The sequence below is a fragment of the Cottoperca gobio genome, chromosome 15 (genome assembly GCF_900634415.1).
Source record: "Cottoperca gobio chromosome 15, fCotGob3.1, whole genome shotgun sequence".
NCBI classification, from domain to species: domain Eukaryota; kingdom Metazoa; phylum Chordata; class Actinopteri; order Perciformes; family Bovichtidae; genus Cottoperca; species Cottoperca gobio.
In genome coordinates this window covers 8,968,130-8,990,105 of record NC_041369.1, presented here as the reverse complement: position 1 = coordinate 8,990,105, position 21,976 = coordinate 8,968,130, and the positions used below count along the sequence as shown (strand labels likewise).

General features: G+C 42.1%; 2 protein-coding genes across 4 annotated transcripts; one reads left to right on the top strand and one right to left on the bottom strand.

The window, feature by feature from the left end:
• Positions 1-186: 186 nt before the first annotated feature.
• heatr5b (HEAT repeat containing 5B) lies at positions 187-19,100 on the bottom strand. Of its 2 annotated transcripts, none has more exons than XM_029450045.1 (36): positions 19,035-19,100; positions 18,351-18,515; positions 18,055-18,266; positions 17,302-17,410; positions 16,959-17,108; positions 15,955-16,126; positions 15,697-15,854; positions 15,313-15,607; positions 13,653-13,808; positions 13,020-13,270; positions 12,760-12,871; positions 12,508-12,660; positions 12,310-12,409; positions 12,078-12,187; positions 11,837-12,000; positions 11,482-11,657; positions 11,209-11,314; positions 10,918-11,108; positions 10,559-10,718; positions 10,193-10,382; positions 9,825-9,994; positions 9,588-9,726; positions 9,002-9,181; positions 8,417-8,668; positions 7,573-7,754; positions 7,385-7,453; positions 6,705-6,884; positions 6,369-6,609; positions 5,392-5,628; positions 4,777-4,904; positions 3,574-3,718; positions 3,178-3,459; positions 2,583-2,807; positions 2,318-2,469; positions 1,973-2,186; positions 187-1,201 (listed from the first exon to the last, which is right to left on the bottom strand). In XM_029450045.1, the coding sequence occupies exons 2-36, from the start codon at positions 18,474-18,476 to the stop codon at positions 894-896; spliced, it is 6,195 nt and encodes a 2,064-aa protein (XP_029305905.1). In that variant the 5' UTR covers positions 18,477-18,515; positions 19,035-19,100; the 3' UTR covers positions 187-893. The 2 variants fall into 2 exon arrangements, with proteins under 2 accessions (XP_029305905.1, XP_029305906.1); XM_029450046.1 differs by having other exon boundaries at positions 15,358-15,607.
• Positions 19,101-19,299: 199 nt separating this feature from the next.
• gpatch11 (G patch domain containing 11) lies at positions 19,300-21,797 on the top strand. Of its 2 annotated transcripts, none has more exons than XM_029450122.1 (8): positions 19,300-19,449; positions 19,685-19,911; positions 20,001-20,042; positions 20,143-20,263; positions 20,376-20,466; positions 20,680-20,832; positions 21,106-21,187; positions 21,271-21,797. In XM_029450122.1, exons 1-8 carry the CDS (start codon positions 19,400-19,402, stop codon positions 21,324-21,326), a joined length of 822 nt encoding a protein of 273 aa, XP_029305982.1. In that variant the 5' UTR covers positions 19,300-19,399; the 3' UTR covers positions 21,327-21,797. The 2 variants fall into 2 exon arrangements, with proteins under 2 accessions (XP_029305982.1, XP_029305983.1); XM_029450123.1 differs by having other exon boundaries at positions 19,309-19,449; positions 19,690-19,911.
• The last annotated feature ends 179 nt before the right edge of the window (positions 21,798-21,976 follow it).

The window sequence follows — 21,976 nt, the reverse complement described above, 5'->3', positions numbered from 1 at the left end:
TTTCAAAAAAATGGGGGTGGAATGTAACAGGACAATTTCAACAAATCTGCCAATTTATGATGGTAACTGGTGCTCACCCATTCATGTAGGTATTACACATAGACCACAAAAGTTAGAAGCAATACAACAGTATGTATGATATGCAGCACATATGTTAAATTATGTAGCATCACCCCATTGTCCCCATTGTCAGAATAACCATTTCTGCCCAAAACAGTTTGCATTTAATATTTAAAGGGCTCTAATAAAATCTCATTCTGAGGTCAAAATAAGGATCAAAAGCAATTTCTAAGTTATGTTTAAGAACATGTAGCAGGAATGTTTACAACATAATTTAAGAGAAAAAACACCTTTTCAAACAGAAGAAAAAGAAAACATCCATCAGTAATAATCAGCAAATCCTAAGGTCATATTCTAAACCAGCTCCATTAAACGAACATGCATGATTGGAATCAAAAAGAAAATAATTAAAGCCACGCTTATGGTGACGCAAAATCACAGCAAAAATGGCACAGTACACATCAACTTTTGGATAGTGAGGGATGATTACTAGACAGAAAGAACAAGATCAGGAAAAAATTATTAAAAATAATAATAATAATTGCGTCCCTTTAGAAATGTGCAGAAATGATACATTCACACAATCAAAAATTCCTACAGATTTTAAAGTGAGCTTTTTGTTTTAAGTGAACATTCAAATGCTTTAATTATATTTACATATTTTCCTTCTTGGCGTTAAGAAGAGGTCTCCTCCATCAAAAACAAATAAGAGATGTAGAATAAATAAATACACTTAAGAAACTGTAGTTGATACAGACATGACATGTGATACTCAAAAATCCCAAAAGACAACATTAATTTAGGCTGAGAGTATACAGTGCATTTTGGGGAGTTCAGAAGAAGTTAGTCTTGAGTTTGATGGTTGGTGCAGCCTGCACAGTCGGCTGAGCTAGCCTGGCTGCAGCTTTGGCTCTGCTGCTGGCCTGGTTGGCCCTTATAGCAGATTCCAAACGGATTTTAAGCTCAGGTGCTGCACCAATTACTGTCTTGAAGGCAGCTGGATAGAGGGGGCCAATCCGCATTAAGTTCTGAAGGGCAAATTCATGCAAGCCTCTTGATACTTGGGGCGCAGAGGAGATGGCATTTTCATCCAAAAGGTAGGAGACGAGTGTTGGTACAAGAAGAGCCAGCAACTGCACCCCTATCAAACACATAACAATGAGACATTAAAAAAAGGAAATCACTAACAGCAAAAACTAATTAGTTCAACAGAACTAATTGCACTGAACACAAATCGAAGTGAGGCCACAATTCAAACTCAATACTCATTGGCATAAACTGACACATGCATTGGATGAACTAGAACTATTATTAGGTTATAGAATGTAGATGATTGACAGAAAATAAACTCTTCAAGCCAAATTCCCAACTGGTGTCACTTTCACCAACCGATATGATACAACAGATCTATCTACTGTTTCCTGACATTTTATTTATGAAAATAATCTGTAGTTAATATGTGATGCAAAGCACAAACTGCATCTCAAATATAAACAGTTTGAACACCAAACAAAAAACTACAATACACCATAGTTTAATATAACACAAATATTAAATCAATCAAATTGTTATAGCATTTTTCTGCAGTGCAGTTTGCGTTACTAAGGAAACAAACCAAGAAGAAGCAATAAGGAGATAATTGAGAAGACAAAATACACTATTTACAATTTGAATGAATAATAAAGAATATATGATATAGGATAATGTTGAAATCAATAGTACAATTGACAGTAAACCGGTGCAGGGAGTTTAAATTTAGCATTTAATGCACTATTGCTCTGCTCTTTGACAGCACACATCCAAAGGCACTGATACTACTATAATACTTTAAGAGACCTACTTTAATGCAGCTAAACACTGTAATGGAACAAATACGGTTCTTCAGTGGTGCATTTAGCGGAGCCATACTTACGGTTCTGCTCTTCACCCATGCCGACCAGATTCTCTAGGACCCTGATGCCTTCCTGCACAGCCTGCAGCTCGGCAGCAGTCCCCGGCCGACTGCGCTCCACTGCCTTCAGCTTCTCCACCATGAGTGGAGCCAGAGCGTGGATGTACGGCGTAGACAGTGCACGGCTGGAGTGCTGAAACACTGACAACAGCAGCTGGTAACACCGTGCCTGAACCTGTGGCAAAAATAATGAAATCCCTCACTTTAACATGGCCACACACATCTAGAAGACACATTTTGATCAGGCATTCAAAATGTGTCCAGGCTGAGCTTCTCATACTTCAGCTGTGATTGTATGGTGCTTACCCAGGGATCACTAGAGTTGAGGGCATTTCGGAAGCAGTCCATGCAGCCCTTCTGCAGGACGGTTACTCCTACAAGTTCATTGCTGGCAGACAGCAGGAAGAGTGTGATCGCTGTCAACATGCTGACCTCATCCATGTCAGGCCTGGACTTATCTACAGAAATACACAAACAAACATGCATACTGTCAATCAATAACGATGGCATGCTTCTTTCTTGCCCCCTCCGCAGATAGGTCATGATCAAACGAGTGTGTATATTTGATTACCTGGCTGTGAGTGTTCGAGTACAGACGCCAGGCTGCTTCTCACAAGGCCGGTCCACTGTGTCTGCATGCTCTCCACCCGGGCCAGTGGGGAGGTGATGATGGTCTTGATGGCCTGCAGGGCCGCTGACACAGTCACAGGCACAGAGTTGTCAGCAGTCTTAACGGCAGTTTCCCTCAGCACCCCCGTGATTAGGAAGAGCACAGTGGGGAGGATGGTCATGCTCCCTGTGGAGGCGAAAAAGAAACTTTGAGAAATGGGCTATCATTTCTTAGTGAACGCCACATTGCTAAGGTAATAATATTCATACTTACTCTTAATCTCACACAATTGCATACAGCATCTTATAATGCCATATGATCATTGAAAGGCACAAAGACACCACAGCAGAAACGTTGTCACTCTGAGTTTACAAGTTTAATTTACCATTAGCATACACAAACCTGAACAATGCAGGCCAAGCAGGCTGATATTTTAAATAAAACATCCAAGCTGGAAAAGAAACCTGCTATCAATGTGTACCGTGATTGTGCCGATTTGCTTCTGTATGTGTCTTTTGTGTGTGTGTGTGTTTTTGCAGTTTGCTTCAGGCCTCACCAGCAGAAGAGCAGAGCGAGGGCAGTTCTGCCAGGATGGAAACTGTGTTTGCCACCAGGCGGGCGCTTTCTTCGGGTAGTCGCTGAGGTCTGAGTGGCACTGACACTGAGTGGCTGGGTGATTCCTTCACACGTGCATTGAGCTGCGGTAAGTGGCGGACGAGGACGAACACGAGCAGCTCCATGGCTGCAAACACCAGAGACTTGCCGGGGACGAGCTCCCCTGTGTCTGCTCCTTCCCCGAGGCTGGGCTGAGAGTCTTTCTCGCCTTCGTCCTCTTTGCCTGAGCAAAATAAAATAATGACCAAGATCACTCAAACAGTACTACTTACTATGAATATAACAGACTATACCAGTGTGTAAGTGTAATGTGATGTAAAATGTGTTAGTTCCTGACCCTTGCTGGCCTTCTGTCGCTGCAGATGGTCCTGTGCGGCTCTGATGGTCTCCTGTACGACAGCAGTGACCTGGAGCTGTACAGCGGGAGGATCCCGGGTCAACAGCAGTCGGTGGAGCACATTCAGGAGCTCCACTGCCAACAGCTACAACAGAAAAAATATTTACAGTAATGTCCCTGCGAAACACTGAGAACGTGAACACTGATATTCAGATTGCCCGACACGGCACACTCTTCTGGCTCTCTGCCAAACGACCCACAAGCAGTTTTTCTAAATTTAGTTTCAATCCCAATAAAAACATATTCAAATAACAATAATGCGGCATGTTAATAGAAATTCATATACTTTTCTTTTGCTAACCAAATAAAATAGGCTAAAAGCGTGAATTATATCACCTCTCCCATGCACACAAACAGTGTGCGTTTCTAGTCCGTGACAAGAGACTGTAATGACTTTGGAGCAGCAGCAGAGACACATGTCGTTACCTAATTTAAGGGGCTGGATCCTCTGAAGTCCACACTTTTAGACCCAATATATCATAGGGCCGACAAAGACATGTCCCATTTCAAAGGCTCCACCAAATGTAGCCAAGAAATACAACCTGCTTTCTTTCTGAATTTAAAAGGATTCTTTGAAGCCCTCAGAATCTCATTATCCATTGTGTGGCAGTCAATTGTTTAATAGAGCATTGGAACGATCCTTGTCACCTCGTAAAGTCAGTAAATATCACGTGACCCTGTGGTATTCACCAGATATTTTCACTGAGGTGGTGATCAGTCACTGGTAAATATATCACTTGGAACTAGACCAAAGAAATAACTGCTGCAAAGTGTAATTAACAGAGGCCATGCATGAAATCCTGTTTTCTATTTGATACTTTGTATAAGTACATATGAAATCATCAAAGCCACCCACCGGAACAAGAGCTTTGTTAGTTGAATTGGTATTTTTGGTTTATACAGTGCTTGAATTTCTGTTAACATATGACAGTAATGTTGCTTTTGAATTGCAAATTGATGCAGAGCAAAAATGAAAAACAGCTCCAAAAATACAAATAAGCAATTACAAAGTCTGTTTCACTGAATGTGTAATTCAGAATACATTTTTAAACAAATTTCAAATTCTAGGAGAGTGGTACAAATCTTCCACCATGTCTCTCTTCTTTACATAAGTCCTTTCTGCGCTGTGACTTGTGACTTTACCTGGTCCTCTGCGATATGGATCTTAGCACATGGAGATTCTAGCAGAGTGAATAGGGCGTGCAGGCAGGACATCACATGTTCAATGGGCTCCTCGGGCCGGGGGAAGCAAAGAAACTCTATACTGACACCTGAGAGACAGAACACAGAAATGCACTTAGGGTGTGTGATGCTATTGTCTTTTTCCATCCAACGCCGCCCCTTTCACTGTGGGAACATGCGAGGTGGGTTAACAAAAAGCAGTGGCTATGAAAAAGTATTTATTGAGTTCCCGTGAGGTACAAAGAGAGAAACAACTAGATTTACCACCTTGTGGTTGTATGCCTCTGCTAACCATTCAAGTTCCACTTGACATCCATGTCTGTCCAAAATGTCCTCACCTCATCATTTTATCCTATTTGACATTTGTGTGAAATTGCATAATTAGCGTATGAATTATTGAGTTATGGCCAAAAAATGTGTTTTGTGACCTTTTTCCACCAAATTCTAATCAGTTAATCCTTGAGTCCAAGTTGACGCCTGCGCCAAATTTGAAGAAGTTTTCTCAAGGCGTTCTAGAGATATCACGTTCACGAGAATGGGACGTACAGACATAACAAATGATGTGCGTCTCTTTACCCAACATAAGATGCATCCTGTCTTTGACCGATTCCTCAAAGGGCTTTACGGTGCAGGAGGCTGCTTGAGTGATTGCAGGAGCTCTGGAGAGAGCTGAGGGGACCTCTTCTTTCTCTTCACCAGCTCCAAACTCAGTGCTGCTCAGCCACAGGGCCACAGCATGCAGGACGGGGGCCCACGAACTGCGATAGTGGATTCTTGCTGTGTCTATAGTCTCTGGAGTGTAAAACGCTCCACCTGAACACAGACACACAATGATGAGAACAAACTTGCTTGGACAATATTACTTTGAAATGTGATTTGAATTGTGAAAAGTAGACACACAGACATTCATATACGTATAAGCTCCTGAAAAGTAGGTCTAATTTAAGAACAAGTGCCCCATGACAGGTACAGCAATGTGCTGGAACATTTCATCTGACAGTACGATAGTAAAGCTGCCTTCACATGATAGGAAATGTTCTCTGCGCTAAGGGCAGCTAGTTTTAGTTTCGTTTCTATGGCTACCTCCCTGTGACGCTTCATAAAGCTGTTATCTCATTGGTTGCGATTTGAAAGGTCAGCGCAAATCGAGGTCAAAGTTTAAATAATTTGAACTTTGAGTGCAGCGCTTTTGGCAATTTTGAACGGTGCGCGACTCCAAGGTTAGCGCTTCCGCCCTAGTCGGGCGGCACTGCTCTCTCTTTAGAAAAAACAGCAGCAGAGCGGTTTCACCGCTGATCATGTGAAAGCAGATTAAGATGTTTTTGTTGAAATTTCATCAGAAACTGTCCAAAAGATATTGAAGGATTTTGTTTTTGGTTAGGTCTGGAGTTGCTCTCAGGAGAATAAAATCACAACTTTCATGGGACCAAAACTCGAGCAAAGAACTCAAAATGTAGTTCTTAAAGTGGGCTAAATATCCATGTACTATTAGAAACACTGCAAATCTACACTGTTGTGTGCACGCCACCATGAAGCAAGAATCTGTCTTGTACCGTCAGGGGGCAGCTGACTGGAAAACTCAGCAGGCAGAGTGAGCAGAGCGTAGTCTCGCAGCATGGCCAGCCACAGGCGGCTCAGTGACGGCAGCTCTGGCTGCACCAAAGTGATGAGGCTGTCAGGAGGAAGCACGTCTGCGCCCATATCCTCGTCGTCGTCGTCGTCGTCTCCACACCGGACTGGTTTAGCTGGCTTGGACTCGGCCTCTTTCTTGATGTTCATCGACACCACGTACACCTGAGAAAGAAAGCCAGTGTGCATCGTCAGCTTTATCATGTACATCATTTGCAGTATAACAAATACGGGACCGTCTGAGGGGTCTTCAGTATCACCTCAGCCCATGCTTTGAGCACGGCCAGCTTCTCCATTGTGGTGGCACTCTCACTGTACAGCTGACTGGATGAGCCCTTCCCCGCCTGCACCTTGTCCAGCGACGACACAAGCAGGTTGTGTACTCGCCGTAGGTCATTGAGGTCACTGACTACGCCGCTACCAATCCACGTACTACACACCTGTAGTCACAGAGGGGTCAAGGTAATAAGTGGTAAAACAAATTGATCCCTTACAACACCCACAGCCTTACAACTACTAACGAGAAAAATGTAAAACCTGCATTTCATAACAGAGCGTTCAAAGTTGATTAGCCATCATACATGGCATTAAATGGCTGGGGGTGTCAAAGAACAGTTATGTTTCTGTGGTGTAGGGCTACGATATCGATTAATTGGCAGATTATTTTCTAGATTAATCGATTAGTTGTTTGGTCTATAAAATGTCAGAACATAGTGAAAAATGTCCACGGTGTGTCTTTAAATGTCTTGTTCTGTTACACCAAAACCCAAAGACATTCAGTTTATATAGTATAATAGTTGGCGATTATGTTTCTGTCAATCAATTTATGGATTATATAATAGTTGCAGCTCTACTGCAGACCTCAAAAAGGGCTATGAATTGAAACTGTATATAACTAATATAGCTTCTAAATGTTCGTTAACAAAGCAGGGGGTCTTACCTGGCATGCCTTGGCTGTTATGTCAGACGGTGTATCAGGTGAAAATGCAGGTCTGAGGGCAGCTCCGACCTAAAGGCACACATGATTGGTACAATGTTTCACATCTTCAATTTGTTTTGCATTTGCTGTGTTGCTATTAATTTTGGGACTTTTGCAGCATAATGCAATCCGATGTACTTCTGACTTACATTGGCCTGGTATTGTTCCAGGATAACGTGGCCTGGGAACTCGGGCTCTGGTACGGAGGCAAACTTTTTAATGATGTCCTCCAGGGCCTGCAGGCCGGCCATCCTCAGCTGGTTACTGTGGTCTGTTGCCGCCATGAAGGCCATGCGGATGAGGTCAGACAAATGGAGCACCAACTGATCTCCTGGATGGAACAACAAGGATTGTGTGAGGAACAGAAACACATTATCATTGTAAGGAATGTGACCTCAGTGAGCAGAAAACAGAACTTCTAAGTGCTTTTGTAATCCTTTGATGATCGGTTACACATCAGCTAGAAAGTACAATTCCTCCAAGGTCTCAACAACAAATCTGAGTTTTAGAGGTCGACTCAAAAAATCCAGATATTGACCTTGAGGCTATTTAATTGAGTTGAAGTGCACGTTTCAAGGGATTAGTTGAACAAACAGACACCGTCACCAAATTTGGCTTACTGTAGCTGCTGCTTCCAGAGCTGCCAAAAATCACTACACTGTGCCATTACTGTCTGGTCTGTAGAATGTCGCCTTATTTCGGAGGAGCTTATATAAATACTGGCTCCTCTGTCCGTCACAGGAAAAACAAATCCCTCCCACTTCTACTCACGTATCTCTAGCTTTGTTCCATCTTCACATAGCCTGTACTAAACAGCCAGCTGGACTATTGGATAGTTGAAAATACTTTTTACTAGTTACTATTTTAATATTTGTATGTGATTTTAGAAAATCAATTTGAAGCCCAGACACAGATCACAGGTGGCATAAATCCATCACAAATCCTTGAAGTGAACTCTGAGCTGCTCTGTTCTGGCAGCATGGTGAATAATACCTTTGGGGTTCTTGGCTTGTGCAGAGCGGGCAGCTGCCAGGTCAAAGTGCGCTTTGTCATTCTCACACAGCAGAATGATGCGGCACAAGCAGTCCGCGGCAAATACCCGCGTCACCCAGCGCGGCGCCACAGAGGGCTTGGACTTGTCATCTTCGCCCAGGCCTGTGAACATGCTGTCATCGTCCATCTCGTCTTTTTTCTCCGAGTCTTCCTCATCCTTTTCCACCTCGAATACAACAGGTCCTCCTACATCTGAAAGAGGAGAAGGACACATTTATGAAACAAGGAGTTAAAAGGAGAAGATTTAGTCAACCATGTGAAGTATTGCTAACTTACTTATTTGTGCTGGTTAATGCTTTACTAGAAAATGAATGACTGATACTTTGAATGAATGTATTACTATCCTTTGCTGCCGTTGGCCCGTAAAGCTCGGAAAACATTTAAACTGAAGAAAGAAACTGAAGGCTGTAGAATGAACCAGACTTGATTGCTGTGTGATGCTTACTTTGTTCTCTGTTTCAGCCTTAATTCTTTCTTGGAGACAGAATTAGTAATTTTTCATATTTCTTTGATTAGAAGATTTACCTGTGGTGGCTGCCAGCACATCTTTACAGAGTTTCAGCCAATGAGAAAGTTTTTCCACAGCGAGCGACGACAGCATGTGGCCCAGTGTATCATGGATATCAGAACACAACTTCCTGTCCGTCTCCCGATCAAGCATTCCAAACAGAACGCCCTCCAGACCGGTCTCCGTGATTTTCAGATCTAAACCAGGGACAAAGTCAACACAGTAAAAGTCACAGGCTCATAGCATCATGACTTAGGCATCACTTGCAACTGTGAACTGCCCGGTCTCAAGGTCTGATTCACAAAGGACATTGCTCTAATGATATTACAGCGTTAACGTGCCAATAAAGTCTGATCTTTGTGAATTGGAGTGATTTTGCAATGAGGTTCATATTATCTCATTTAAATATGTGCAAATAGCACAGGAGCACCAAGACGCTTATTTGCTTGGCAGCGCTATGATAATTACACGGTTTCATTTAGTCTTATTTGTGCAGGCGTAGCAGCTGCAACAGTCGCACAATCCTTTTGTGAGTTCACCCCACAGTGTCACACTGAGGTAACTAAACAGAATGCTCATGTCAGTTTCACGATTTGTACTCACGGATTGTATTGTGGTCTCCCGCTCTCTTTGCCAGGCTCATGGCATACTCACAGACCTCTGCAGCCTCTCTCTGAGCGAGCTGTCTCAGGCAGGCCACGGCAGCACGGCGCAGCAACAGGTGAGAGCTGCATAGGTGCACCTGCAGGGATCCCACAGTACAGTAAGAACTCATTATTAAGATCAAAACAAACTATATCTACTACAGTTGGTAACCCAATATGTCTCATTATGTCTTACACAGAGACAAGGCACCAGGCTGGACAGGTTGACATGGCGTGGAGCAAACATGTGCAGCTGCTGCAAACAGGAGATGGCAGCTGCCTGCACGAGGGAATCGGAGTGGTCCTGCATTATGGCACAACCAACCAGGCAGGATGAGCGGATGGTGGAGATCGTGGCACCATTTCCTAGCAAACCCAATGACACAGATTAGGAATAGCATTTTTAGTCGTTAGATACACAGCATGTCTAGTCTAGTGGCCTGTAGTGTGATTACACTGCCACCTGCTGGCCCGGAAAAGGATAAATCACATTTACATGGCGAGTCAAATGAGAGGGTCACGGTTATACAAGGAGGTTTGGGATTTTTCTTCTGCCGCAGTTACCCTGTAATTCTGGTCCCACAGTGGTGATGAGAGCTCCAAGGCAGCGGCCCAAACACTGGTGCACCTCTGTGTGAGACGGGGGCACAGTGAGGAGCAGGGTGAGTACCAGGGACAGCGTGGGCTCCACGTAGCCTCTGTACATGGGACCACTGGAATCCACAATCAGAGCCAGAGAGTGCAGAGCCCATGTCTAATAAAAAAGAGGATAACCAAATTAGTAATGTGTAAAGCACAAGTGAAAAATGAAACAAAGTTAGATAGGAAAAAAACAAATTATAATCCAGTTCAGATGGAAAAAACTACAGGAAAAAAAGATATTTGCTTTGTGTGTGAATTTTCAAATCCAATCTTATCGATTCACTGTACCTGGACCTCATGAGAGGAGCCATCCTGGGCCAGAGCCAATAGGATGCTGACACTGGTCTTTAAGTGCTGGCCTGAGCCAATTCCTCCAACATATCGATGCAGACAGCCGAGAGCCAGTGAATGGCCTGTCCTTGATACTACATCACGGGCAGACTTCAGTCTGGGAATAGAGGAGAGACGATAGAGACGATGAAAGCCAAGGATTGACCAAAGACTGATACTTTTATCTTTATGAAAACATCTTTAACCTACAATAAAATGTGAAAAAACTTTCTTTGTAACTGATTACAATGGTGATGTGTTTTCCATTGCTCTTAACAGGACAAATAACTAAATAGAGAGACTAAAGAAATTCTTACTTATCAAAGCTGGTCTGTGCCATTCTGGCGATGAAGGTAGCCTCTCCCACCACCTGAGCCATCCTGCCCAGGGCCTCTCCAGCAGCACAGCGCAGGATGGGGTTGGGATTGTCCAATGCTCCCATTACGAGGGCCAGAGCCGATTTACGCACCTCCTCAGGACCCAGAGTACTCTTGTTCTCAGCCAAACCCTTCAGTCAGGAAGGACGAAGGAGATACATTATTTCTCCTTACCTTAATAATGAAACATGATATTCCTGTCTTAAGAGGATATCAAGCATGTTCTCTCACCTTAAGGGCACTTAGCACTGCAGTAAAGATGTTAAGTTGGACAGCCTGTTGGCGAACTCCTTTAGCTTGCTTTATGCACTCGGCAAAGTGGTCCAGCATCTGCAGCCTGAATAATATAGAAATTATTACAAACAAGCATGCCACAAGGAGCTCTGTAACAGTGAGCATAGATATAAAACCAAACCAACAAGAAGGCAAACATATCACAAAAAGATAAGATGCAAAATGTTGCAAGTATATCCATATCTCCACAGCAACAACTAAACTCCTCACCTGTGTTTGAAGGAGACATGAGGGAAAACCACACCAAACAGAGCCACTGAAGCGTCGATGACGGACACACCCAAAGGGAGAGGCCCTGGGATGGCCTCGCCTACAGGAACACGCAGGTAGATGGATGAGGGATCATGTTCCAGAGCTCCGCTGCCAGACGCACTGTTGGGCTGCAGCTATTTAGGAACGATCACACAGTAGTATCAACAGTGACCACCAGATAACAATGTTAAGTATAGATAGTTATTGATAACCAAGTTACAAAATGAATGACAATCCAAACCAACCATCTACATATATTCTCAGAATATGCATTATATTTTGGATTCATCATGTCATTGATGATTTTACTCACCTGATCCTCTATGCACTTGTGGTCAGTCTCCTGTAGCCAGGAACCCATGAGCACACTGTCGTCATAGTGACAGAGAGAGCGCAGCAAGGAGGTGGTGGTGTTGGCCGAGTTGTCAGTCAAAGTGAACTCTGCCACCAGCTCCCTCAGGAGGGCGTTGAAGCTGCCTACACAAGAAGAATACTGTGTTTAAAAACACCATCCAAGAATGTTCTTAATGAAAATGCAGAAGTGACTGCGTTACCTTCGTAGGTCTTGGGAGGCAATAGAGCCAGGATGTCGTACAAGCGGAGCCTCACCATCGCTGCACTTGCTTTCAGGTGAGCACCATGGACCTTAATGATGGCAGGAACGCTGACGAAACATTACAATCATGAGATATATCTTCCGGAAACAATGAAAGCAATGCAGGAACTGGTTATAACTCATAACAAAAATGGAATGGAATTGAATCGAATGAACTGCGTCGCACTCACTGAGACATCATGGTCATGGCACATTCAATGGGAGTCATCAGTCTCCGGATCACATCTTCTGTAAGCAGCTCGGGACAGTGGGCCACAAAGCTACGCATGGCTACAGAAGAGAGGAACAGGCGTGTTGATCAGAATTGTGTCTTTGTGCTAAGATTACAGAGCCTGTGCAGGTATACGGGGCGGTGTGTGTTTCTTTACCACACAGTGCTCCAGCTCGGCCCTCCAGGGTGACCTGCCAGGTGAAGGAGTCTCCTCTAGCCTTTTCTGCCTCCAGCTCCTTCTGGGAGCGAGGAAACACGTTCCTCCACAGCAGCAGCATCTTGGGAAGGTGATAGCGCACGAGGGAGGGACCTAGGCACAAAGACAATGTTGAGGAAATGTTATCAGCGAGAGAGAGGGAGGCGATGAATCAGAGCCAAGAGATAAGAGAGGTGTGTCTGGGAGGCTCACCGAGAGTCATGAGGGCACCCAGCAGCAGCCATCCAGCCTGTGTGCGCTGCAGGGACAGTCGACTGTTCTGAGCAGCTGTCCTTAGGAGGTCTTCAGCTATACTCACCACCAACTACATGAAAAGGACACAATCTTAAAATATACAGGGCAATCAATGAGGCTGGTACAGAAGGTCAATCAGGGCTAAAATGAGTAGAAAGACCCAAATGACAGTTCTACAAGAGAAGGAGCCGATACGATTACATTCTGGGGCTACACACCTTGCCCTTGGAGTGGGGGATACCCAGCGGACACTGGTGTACGCCTCCCAGCAGGGCAGCCATCGCAAGGCTGTAGCCGCTCACAGCCTCAGGTGAACTCTTTAGGTTGTTGATTCTCTCTGCACAGCGGTCCAGCAGCGGGGTCAGCTGATAGGGCAGCGCCACGGCAACACAGCGCAAGCACCACGCAGCAGCCAAACGAGCTGCCATGCTCGGGTGCAGCAGCACTGAGGTTACAGTTTCAAGGAGTCCTGGGGAAGAGGACATGGAATAAGTTGTGAATGAATCCGGTATTAATTAATTCCCTCTGACTGGAGATTCCAACGTATTTCATTCCTTTAAGAGTAATGCAACATTTTCATGTACAGTGAGCATTTGTATGTACTTCAGTCAGTAAAATAAGTCAATGATTGACATTTACATAGCTGTTAGCAGCTAATATTCTGTTTAATAGATGGTGAAATGTTAAAAACACATTACCAAAGTTACAGAAGAGGCTGGCCAATGTAATACAAGTTAGCTAAGTTAGCACACTTTCACTCCAGTTAGCAGTATCATCATATATATACTCCAGGCTTGTGTTTACTTAAGAGCACTGAGACGAATGTCCTATTTAATATGTGTGTGTCTCACCTATAGAAGGCTCCTGGATGAGTGGTGAAGATGTGGCACTCAAGCTGTGAACCAGACTGCCCAGCTCTTTGAGCGCACACACCATGACATGCTGACTGGCTGACACATCAGCTGCCCCAGCCTTGTTCTCTCCACTGATGTCATTCACAACAGCCTCTGGAAAAACATGCGGCAGAAAAAGAGAAACAAACAAGAAGAGTTTGTCAGTACAAAAAGCAAGAAATGTTCAAGTTGAACAATATCAAAGATCCTTAAAAAATATAATATGTTACTAATTAAGAATGTGTGCAGCACTGATGAATAAGGTGACCTGCACTGAATTGTAACTTGGATTGATATTTTTCTTAAAAACAAGGCACATTGTGTCCTATTTACAAAGTTAATTATAATCCTCTGATAAATACAAAACTACATTGTAATAACATAACTGGCTGGCCACATTAGTCTGTGTATTGCTGTCACACATTATGAATCTGAGGAGCAGGCTGCTATATGCCACAAACACAGATATCTGAGGGGTTTCTTTCAAACAAAAAAAGGTACAAACAGTTGGTTATCGCTGTAATAATGGATAAAAGTGACACAAGAAAAACAGTAAAATCAGAATTATTAGAATGACTGATTCGATTATGAAGAATTTAAATCCTCAGAGCTTCTATATAGGCATCAGTCAAGACAGATCACATGAAAGGGAAAGGAATTAAATGACTTTAGGAAGAGATTAAAAGCTGTGGCGGTCATGTTATTCCATACAATTCAGGATACTGGGAACCAGCTATAGAATAAAGCAGGGAACATACACTAGGATGCCCCACTACCATCATATCTTAAGGAAGGAAACATTTTTCACATAGAAATTTCACAAGGTCTATTTCAAGAAGTCTCACAGATCCAGCTGGTTGGAAAAGATACAAGCAGCAAGTATAGTGAAGAGCCCAGGACCACGTCTCAAGAGAAACCGACATTCAACATCTTTGTCAAAGTTTAACATCAATATGAACAAGAGAATGTACGTTTGACATAGTTAACATCAGTTTAAAGGTTGCAAAGCAAATCAGAGTAAGAATCATCCTTTTTAAATGAGATAAAGGTGATTGTAAAAATGATTGATGTGTTGTTATACAGAAAAAAAAATTGAAATTTGGACAAACTGAAATCAATAAAACTTGATGGACAAACTTGCAAATATGTTGTCTTGTTGCTGTGGGGAGAAATGGCTTGTTCCTACTATGTGTCTGTGAATTTAGAGGCACATGCAGTTTTTTCTGCTGGTGTAAGCCAGATGTCGACAGTCAGAAAGAGTTATGTCATGCTCCTTAGGGATTGTAATGCAATAACAGAATGGCAAACAGCCCATGGAGGCTATGCAACAATGCAAGCATGAGTAACTCAGATGCTGAGCTGGCAATTGATAATGTTACTGTCATTATAATGCTGCTTGTGGTTAAAAAGAAAAGTAAAGAAAGAGGAGAGTGAGCCCAAAGAAACAAAAAGGCAGAAAGCAAGAAGGAAAGCAGAAATAGGGAAAGCCATCTCCGCACACAACAAAAGACAGAAAAGAAAAACAATCTCTGTAGACAACACAAGCGCAAACCATGCAAGAATCGAAGAAACTGAATGAAGGGGGAATTAAAAGTGATAATAATGGATGAGTACTTACTCTGTAATGCTCTGAACCGTGATATTTCCCCCCCATCCTCCTTACCCACAGCCCTCATTTGTTTGCTGATGGCTTGGCAGATTTCTTTGCCGGCTGCTATTTGTGCTTTCTCTCCAAGTAGGCCCCCCAGGGTGGCACGTAGCATGAAGGAAACACAGCGGCGTGAGTACACAGCCTCAACATGCGTCTGCGTGGCCCGCGGGTGAGACACTAAGTCCAAAACGTGGGACAGGAACGTGGCAAAGTTGCGCTCCAGCCACTGACCACCAAGTGTAGTCACAAACACAACATAGGCCTGGAGAAAAGTGAAGAGAAAGATCACGTGTGAAGTTGTTGACTCAGACAACGCAGGCTCAGGTTCTTATGTTTGAGAATTCACCTCACCTGTGTGACGCCCACCCGCACCTCCCTGCTCACAGAGCCTCCCCCTTTCAACATCTCCCCTCCGCTCTTCAGGAAGCCCGATCCACCACGCAGAAAGCCTGTGGCCATGAGCTCCAGCACTTCCTCCAGAGTGGCCCGCTTCACATTCTGACGCATCACTGAGGAAAAAGGTATTGAGCTCATCAAGTACTCAAATGGTTAGCTAGTCTACTTAATATGAAGGTAACCGGATTTAAACTACACAACACTTTAACCTACCGGATGCTTGTTTAGGCATCAGGGCAGTAGCCATGACTGTCCCCAGCAGTTTGGCCACTGCGACCCGAACGCCATAGTTAGAACCTTCCAAGGCTTTAAAACACAAAGTGGCCACGTTCTCCAGTTCTGTGGTCCACATGAAAACGGCCTCATTCTGCAGCTCCAACAGGCACTGATCAGACCAGAAGCATAAGGATGGAGTTCTGTTATTAACCTCTTCATTATGCATGTAGTGTACATCTACCTTATTATAGACATACGGATGATGCATATAAACAATATGGATGCCTATACATAGCTTTGTAATACACTGGCAACCAGTAGTGGAAATTAGCTAAGTATATTTACTCAAGTGTTGTACTTAAGTACAATTTTGAGGTACTTTTGTAATTTCCATTTTATGCTACTTTATACTTGGCAAATGTCATACGTTTTACTACCTTTATTTGATGACTTTAGTTACTAGCTACTTTGCAGATTTAAATTATTAATACAAAATATAAATCAACTATTAAATGATGATATATTATTATAGATTAAGCTGCCCAGCAGTATATAAAGTAATTAGAATTAGCCCCATCTTTACCAGCTGCAACATTAAAGTGATTAACACATTAATGTATCAATCATTATAATCCAGTAATACACAGTATGTGATTGTGAAATGGATTCTGCATAATGAGTACTTTTACTTTTTGTACTTTAGTTTTCATGCATTCAAAATGTAACTTAAGTAAAAGTACAAAAGCATTAGAGTATTTCTACACTGCGGTATTGATACTTTTAGTTCAGTAAAAGATCTGAATACTTGTTCCACCACTGCTGGCCACACAACGTGTACAATATGCAGCACAATTGTCATGTTTTCTAAACAGAAAATCGTATTTCACAATAAGAAGGAGATTTTCGTAACACATGAGTTTGTTCAACATAAATGACATAGCAAAGATATGTGTCATTTGAAATTCTTTCACAGCTCTGTTAGACATTGTTCTGAGACTAACCTTTGCAACTGCACAGCGTACAGCCATGGACCTGTCTGTGAGTAGAGAGCGTGCATTCTTGTAGATATCCCTGTGACATGAAGCTGCAGCTCCTCCCAGTCCACAGAGCACCTTCTGCAGGCTGAGAAGGATCTCTCCTCTGCCTTGGGACTACATCAACAAAAAAAATGTGAAAACAGGAGAAGTTAAATAAATGTCGCATCTGTTACTTAATAATAAGTCTATTTAGTTATCCATTTCTGTTCCTATATTTACAGCTTAACATTTGACCAAATACTTTCTTGCTTTAAGACAATGGAAAACTGCATTTCATTTCCTATTATTGTACTCTTGAAAGTCATACCTCTGCACTTTTTAATGCCTTCAAGAGATTATTAATGGTGTCTGGAAAGGAGCTTCCCAGCATCCTGCCCATCTTCTCATAAAAAGCTCCAATACATGCCACTGCAGCACTGCAAGAAAGGTTACTGTATGCATTAAAATGAAAGTATACATTATAGTTCACTTTAAATGCTTTAAGCAATGCAATGCAAAAATCAGATGAGAACTAAACATATATACAGTGTGTATATATAGTTTATATCTTGAAATTGAACTGCAATACTGAAATACACACTGTGGGTTTCCTTTAAGTGCAGATATTCTTACATTCATAACATAAATCTCCTTTTTAAAACATTCAAAGTGGCTTTTATTTGATTGGCGATTGATAACAATAGCATATTACCCTGTGCCATGATATAGATTTTAGCCCATAGCTCCAAACACATTATCTATACAGAAACACTACAGGAATAGCACAGTGGTAAAAGCCGGTATGACAGAATAATGGATAAAACCCTGCAGGACAACACTGATGCAGCTTCAACCGCTGTGAGATGCCATTAATATCAGCAAGAAACGCAACATAATTTCGGCTCATGTACACCTAATCCCCCCTTTTAAAACATAAAATGACGTTCTGCAGATTAACATTTGGCTTAACTGCTAATACCCTTGAAGGTGGGTCTACATTATATGCCTGAAACACTCAACGCAGAATATGTGTAAAATAGCCAATAACAATACACACTGCTGCGATTAAATGGGATCTTACAGTTTTGTAGGCAAGTACGCAGGTGTGTCATCCTTGCTTTTGATTATCTCATTGCATTTATCCAGAGTCTGGAAAACAGTGAAGGTGTCACCGATGCTGTAGAGGGTGGCAAGGTTTTTGGCCAGCAGTTTTCTTGTTGGTGGTCCAGGGGCACTGCTGATCAGTCCCGTCAGCTGTTCCACCAGTTTCTTCTGTTTCTCCTTCACATCCACCTGCCAGTCAGACGCAAAACAAAGTCACAAACTGCCTGTAATGAAAGCCACTCAGAAAAACAATGTCAAAGTCTCGATAGTCACCCTATTTGCTGCCACAAGCACTTTATCCAAGAAGCGGAGCCATTCGAAGATGAAGACAGGCCTCTTTGCTTCAGTGATTTGGGCCAAGGCATCTTCATTGAGCAGCAGACTGTGAGCCAGCTCCATGGCGAGGACCTCTTAACACACTGCTGTACACCCTCGCCTCTGCAATGTAATATTAGGGGGTGTGCCTTGTCAGTAAATGTCTCTTTTCTAATATTCGCCCTTTCTTTTAATTCCACCTAGACAGTATCGTAACACCACTTTAGTTACTAAATATCTGTTGACATGTATTGCCCTTGCAATGCCTTTAGCAGGTGAATACAAGAGACATAAGTAATTATAAAGTTATAGCTGTTGTCACTACTTTAGACGTTTTTAAATCCGTGCTTTTTTGACGTATAACGTGTTGCAAATTGAACTGTCAAAGCTGGGTAGAGTTAACACAATGCTGTTCTGCGCTGACAGCTGCCTGCCTCCAGCTGTTGATAGACGAGCTGGTTAGCAACATAAGCTAGCTAGTTACTATGAGGAACAAGCTATACTCTAAAGCTACACACACTCACCCAGACTGGGCGTAAGCTATCTATCATCATCTTTTAAAACATTCAGCTGTTCAAAAACACCTCAGCAACCACACCTCCCTGAAATATGGGATATATGTAGCCAAATTGTTCATCCTACCTGTTTTCGACAACCCAGGTTGAATGACGACGAGAATCGGCGGTGTCGCATTAAAGTTGTCCGACGTGAAACCAAGGAAATAATGTTCAGAAAATACTGCTGGTACATAAGCACAAGAAAAATGTTTTACACTATGTGTATAATTTCCCCACAGTTGTCTCTGTACCTTCAAAATAAATACCGTATTCTGAATTATTTGTAAAAATTGCCGGAACTGTGTACTCGTTACCTACCTTGTAGCTACTCGGAATGTATATTCGAGCGAACCAAACATCAGTAAAGCAAATACAAATACACAGTCGGGTTATTAATTTAGCGCTGTAGCTGTTCTTTCCTTCAAATATTTTCTCTTTTGTGCGGCCATAATGTCTGATGAGGAAGAGGACTATATGTCTGATGCATTTCTCACTAAAATGTAAGCGATTCTTGTGTTTGCTGTTTATATTAAAACCTGAGGGTGTCGAAATCATGGTCGAATTTTTTTATTTAGCTAATACATTACATAATGTATTGTATTGCCGTGTGGTATCAGTCCTATACACATACAGTTAATTCGGGAATTTTCAAAGAAGTGTCAGTTGTGAAAATATAGTGGGAGTTTACAGCAATGTTGTGTTATCACAATAACTGTTTCTATGTTCCTCTGTCAGACAAGATGTGAAGCCAGGTGTCAGCATGGTTAGGCGGGTGAAACAGGCTATGAAGAAGGAGACACAGCATATGGAGACGAACATCAAGAACCGTCAGAAAACCTACAAGGAGCAGGAGAAGGAAAGCAGAGAGGCAGCTTTACAAAACACCATTTGCAATGAGAACAAGGGATTTGCACTTCTGCAGAAAATGGGTTACAAAGTTGGTCAAGGCCTTGGGAAGGCAGGCAAGTTTCTTCTTTACTGAATTATCTTATTTTTAAATCTGTTTCACATTTGTTGTGTATATTAATGTTAATCTCTGTTACTTCTTCAGGCGCTGGGAGGGTTGATCCAATTCCTCTAAATATTAAAACTGGTAGGCAAGTTTACACCGTTTAAGTATATTTGGTAACAGTATGTGCAATCCAATTGATGGCTAACAGTGTTTGTGTACTTGTCTTTGAATGCTAAATCAGACAGAGGTGGAATTGGAATGGAAGAAGTGAAGAAAAGAAAAGCAGAGGAGGACCTTGAACATTATCGTCAGAAAGTACGAGCCAAACAACACAATGAGACCAAGTCTCTGGAAGATTTTAGGTGAATTTTGCAGCCGTCTATGAAATGCACTATGCCTCTGAACATTATCCCCCTCCTAATAATACAAATGTTTCATAGTCTGCGTGTGTGCTGTTGTGTTTCTTTATTCCAGGTCAAGAGTAAGGACAGAGAGAGAGGAGCGAAAGATTGAAGGAGATCTCAGAAAGAGTCAGCGAGCCTGTGAGCAGCTTGACAGCCAGAAGGTTAGAGGAATGCTATAGCACAGGCTCATCACTACATCACAGTGCTAATGCTGTTTTTGCAGATCTCTATCTCTCTGCATTGAGAATAAATACAAAACATGACCATGCCTTAAGCCAGAGAATAACAAATATGTACATTTTGTCAATTCACAGTATAGAAACAGCACTGGTGGTTTTCTGTGTTTGAATCTTTTGTCTCAATTGGCTTTTCAGGGCATCACTGTCCCCAGGGAAGACTGGTACTGGCCTAAAGTAGAGACTGATGACGAGGAAGATGGTGTTAAGGAGGAGGAGGAGGATGAGGAGGAGGAGGAAAAAGAGGAAAAAGAGGACAAAGAGGATGAAGAGGAAATTGTGGAATTAACAGTCAGTATTTAGTTTACCTTGTTATCGGTGACGTAATGTGTAATCCTAATATATGATTCCAAATCAATTTGGTCGTCAAATAAATGTATGGTAATATGTCATAATATTACCGCAAAGACTTGTTGCCAACATAGGACATAGTGGCATAGTCTGCCAGTGTATAGTACACAGTTACTATACTGGCATATGGTGCGATAAATGCATCTTGTAGGATTCTGTGGAGATTAATCCAGAGTAAAATTAATGTATTTTATATGTGCCTCTCTGTTACAGTCCTTTGACAAACTGCAAATTTTGACATCCTATTTGAGAGGAATCCATTTTTACTGCATATGGTGTGGGACCACCTACAATGGTAAGAGTGATGACAACATGGCTGTAGTTGTATTGTTGTTTTTATTGTCTTTGCAGATATATATATTTTTTTTCTTTTTACAGATGAAGAGGACTTGTGCTCTAACTGTCCCGGGGATACAGCAGCAGATCACGAATGAACTTGATAAAAAAATAGTATGCGCAGTAGTTCCCAATGAAACATCAGTTACAAATGTTTGACCCTGGAGACATTATATGTGGAAGTGAGTGCAGACAGCATTTTACAATGTGTAAGAGGCTCATCACACTTGGCTTTGATAAGCAAATCAGGGACTTAAGTGATCAGAAGTGGAGGAATATGTATCTATATCCACATTTGAGTCTGTTGTCCATCTGTGGAAGAACCTCACTGTTTATGTTGTTTGTGTGTGGCAGTCTTGATTTTTTTTTTTTTACATTTAGAAATCCTGTGGGAAATTTAGGATACCTTTTTTAGGTTTTATATTTTGAAAAGATGCACTAACATTTTTTAGACATGTTTCAAGAGCAATCTGTGTTTTCATTAAATGTTTGAAGATGTATACCTTGTTATATTATATATTGTTAGCTACTTATAATACAATAAATTACTCTGGGTTTGCTTTACTGAACATAATGTAAGGTGTCATTGTAATCTGCCATTTTGCCTCAGTTGTAAATTTATATGGGTCAACTACTTGCTTGACAAAAACCCTCTTCAACGATTAGTTTTTTATAGCATTAATAACTCCAGTTCCCATGGGTCTAAGCAATGTAAGCACACATTGTATTGAAGCTACAAACATTTCAA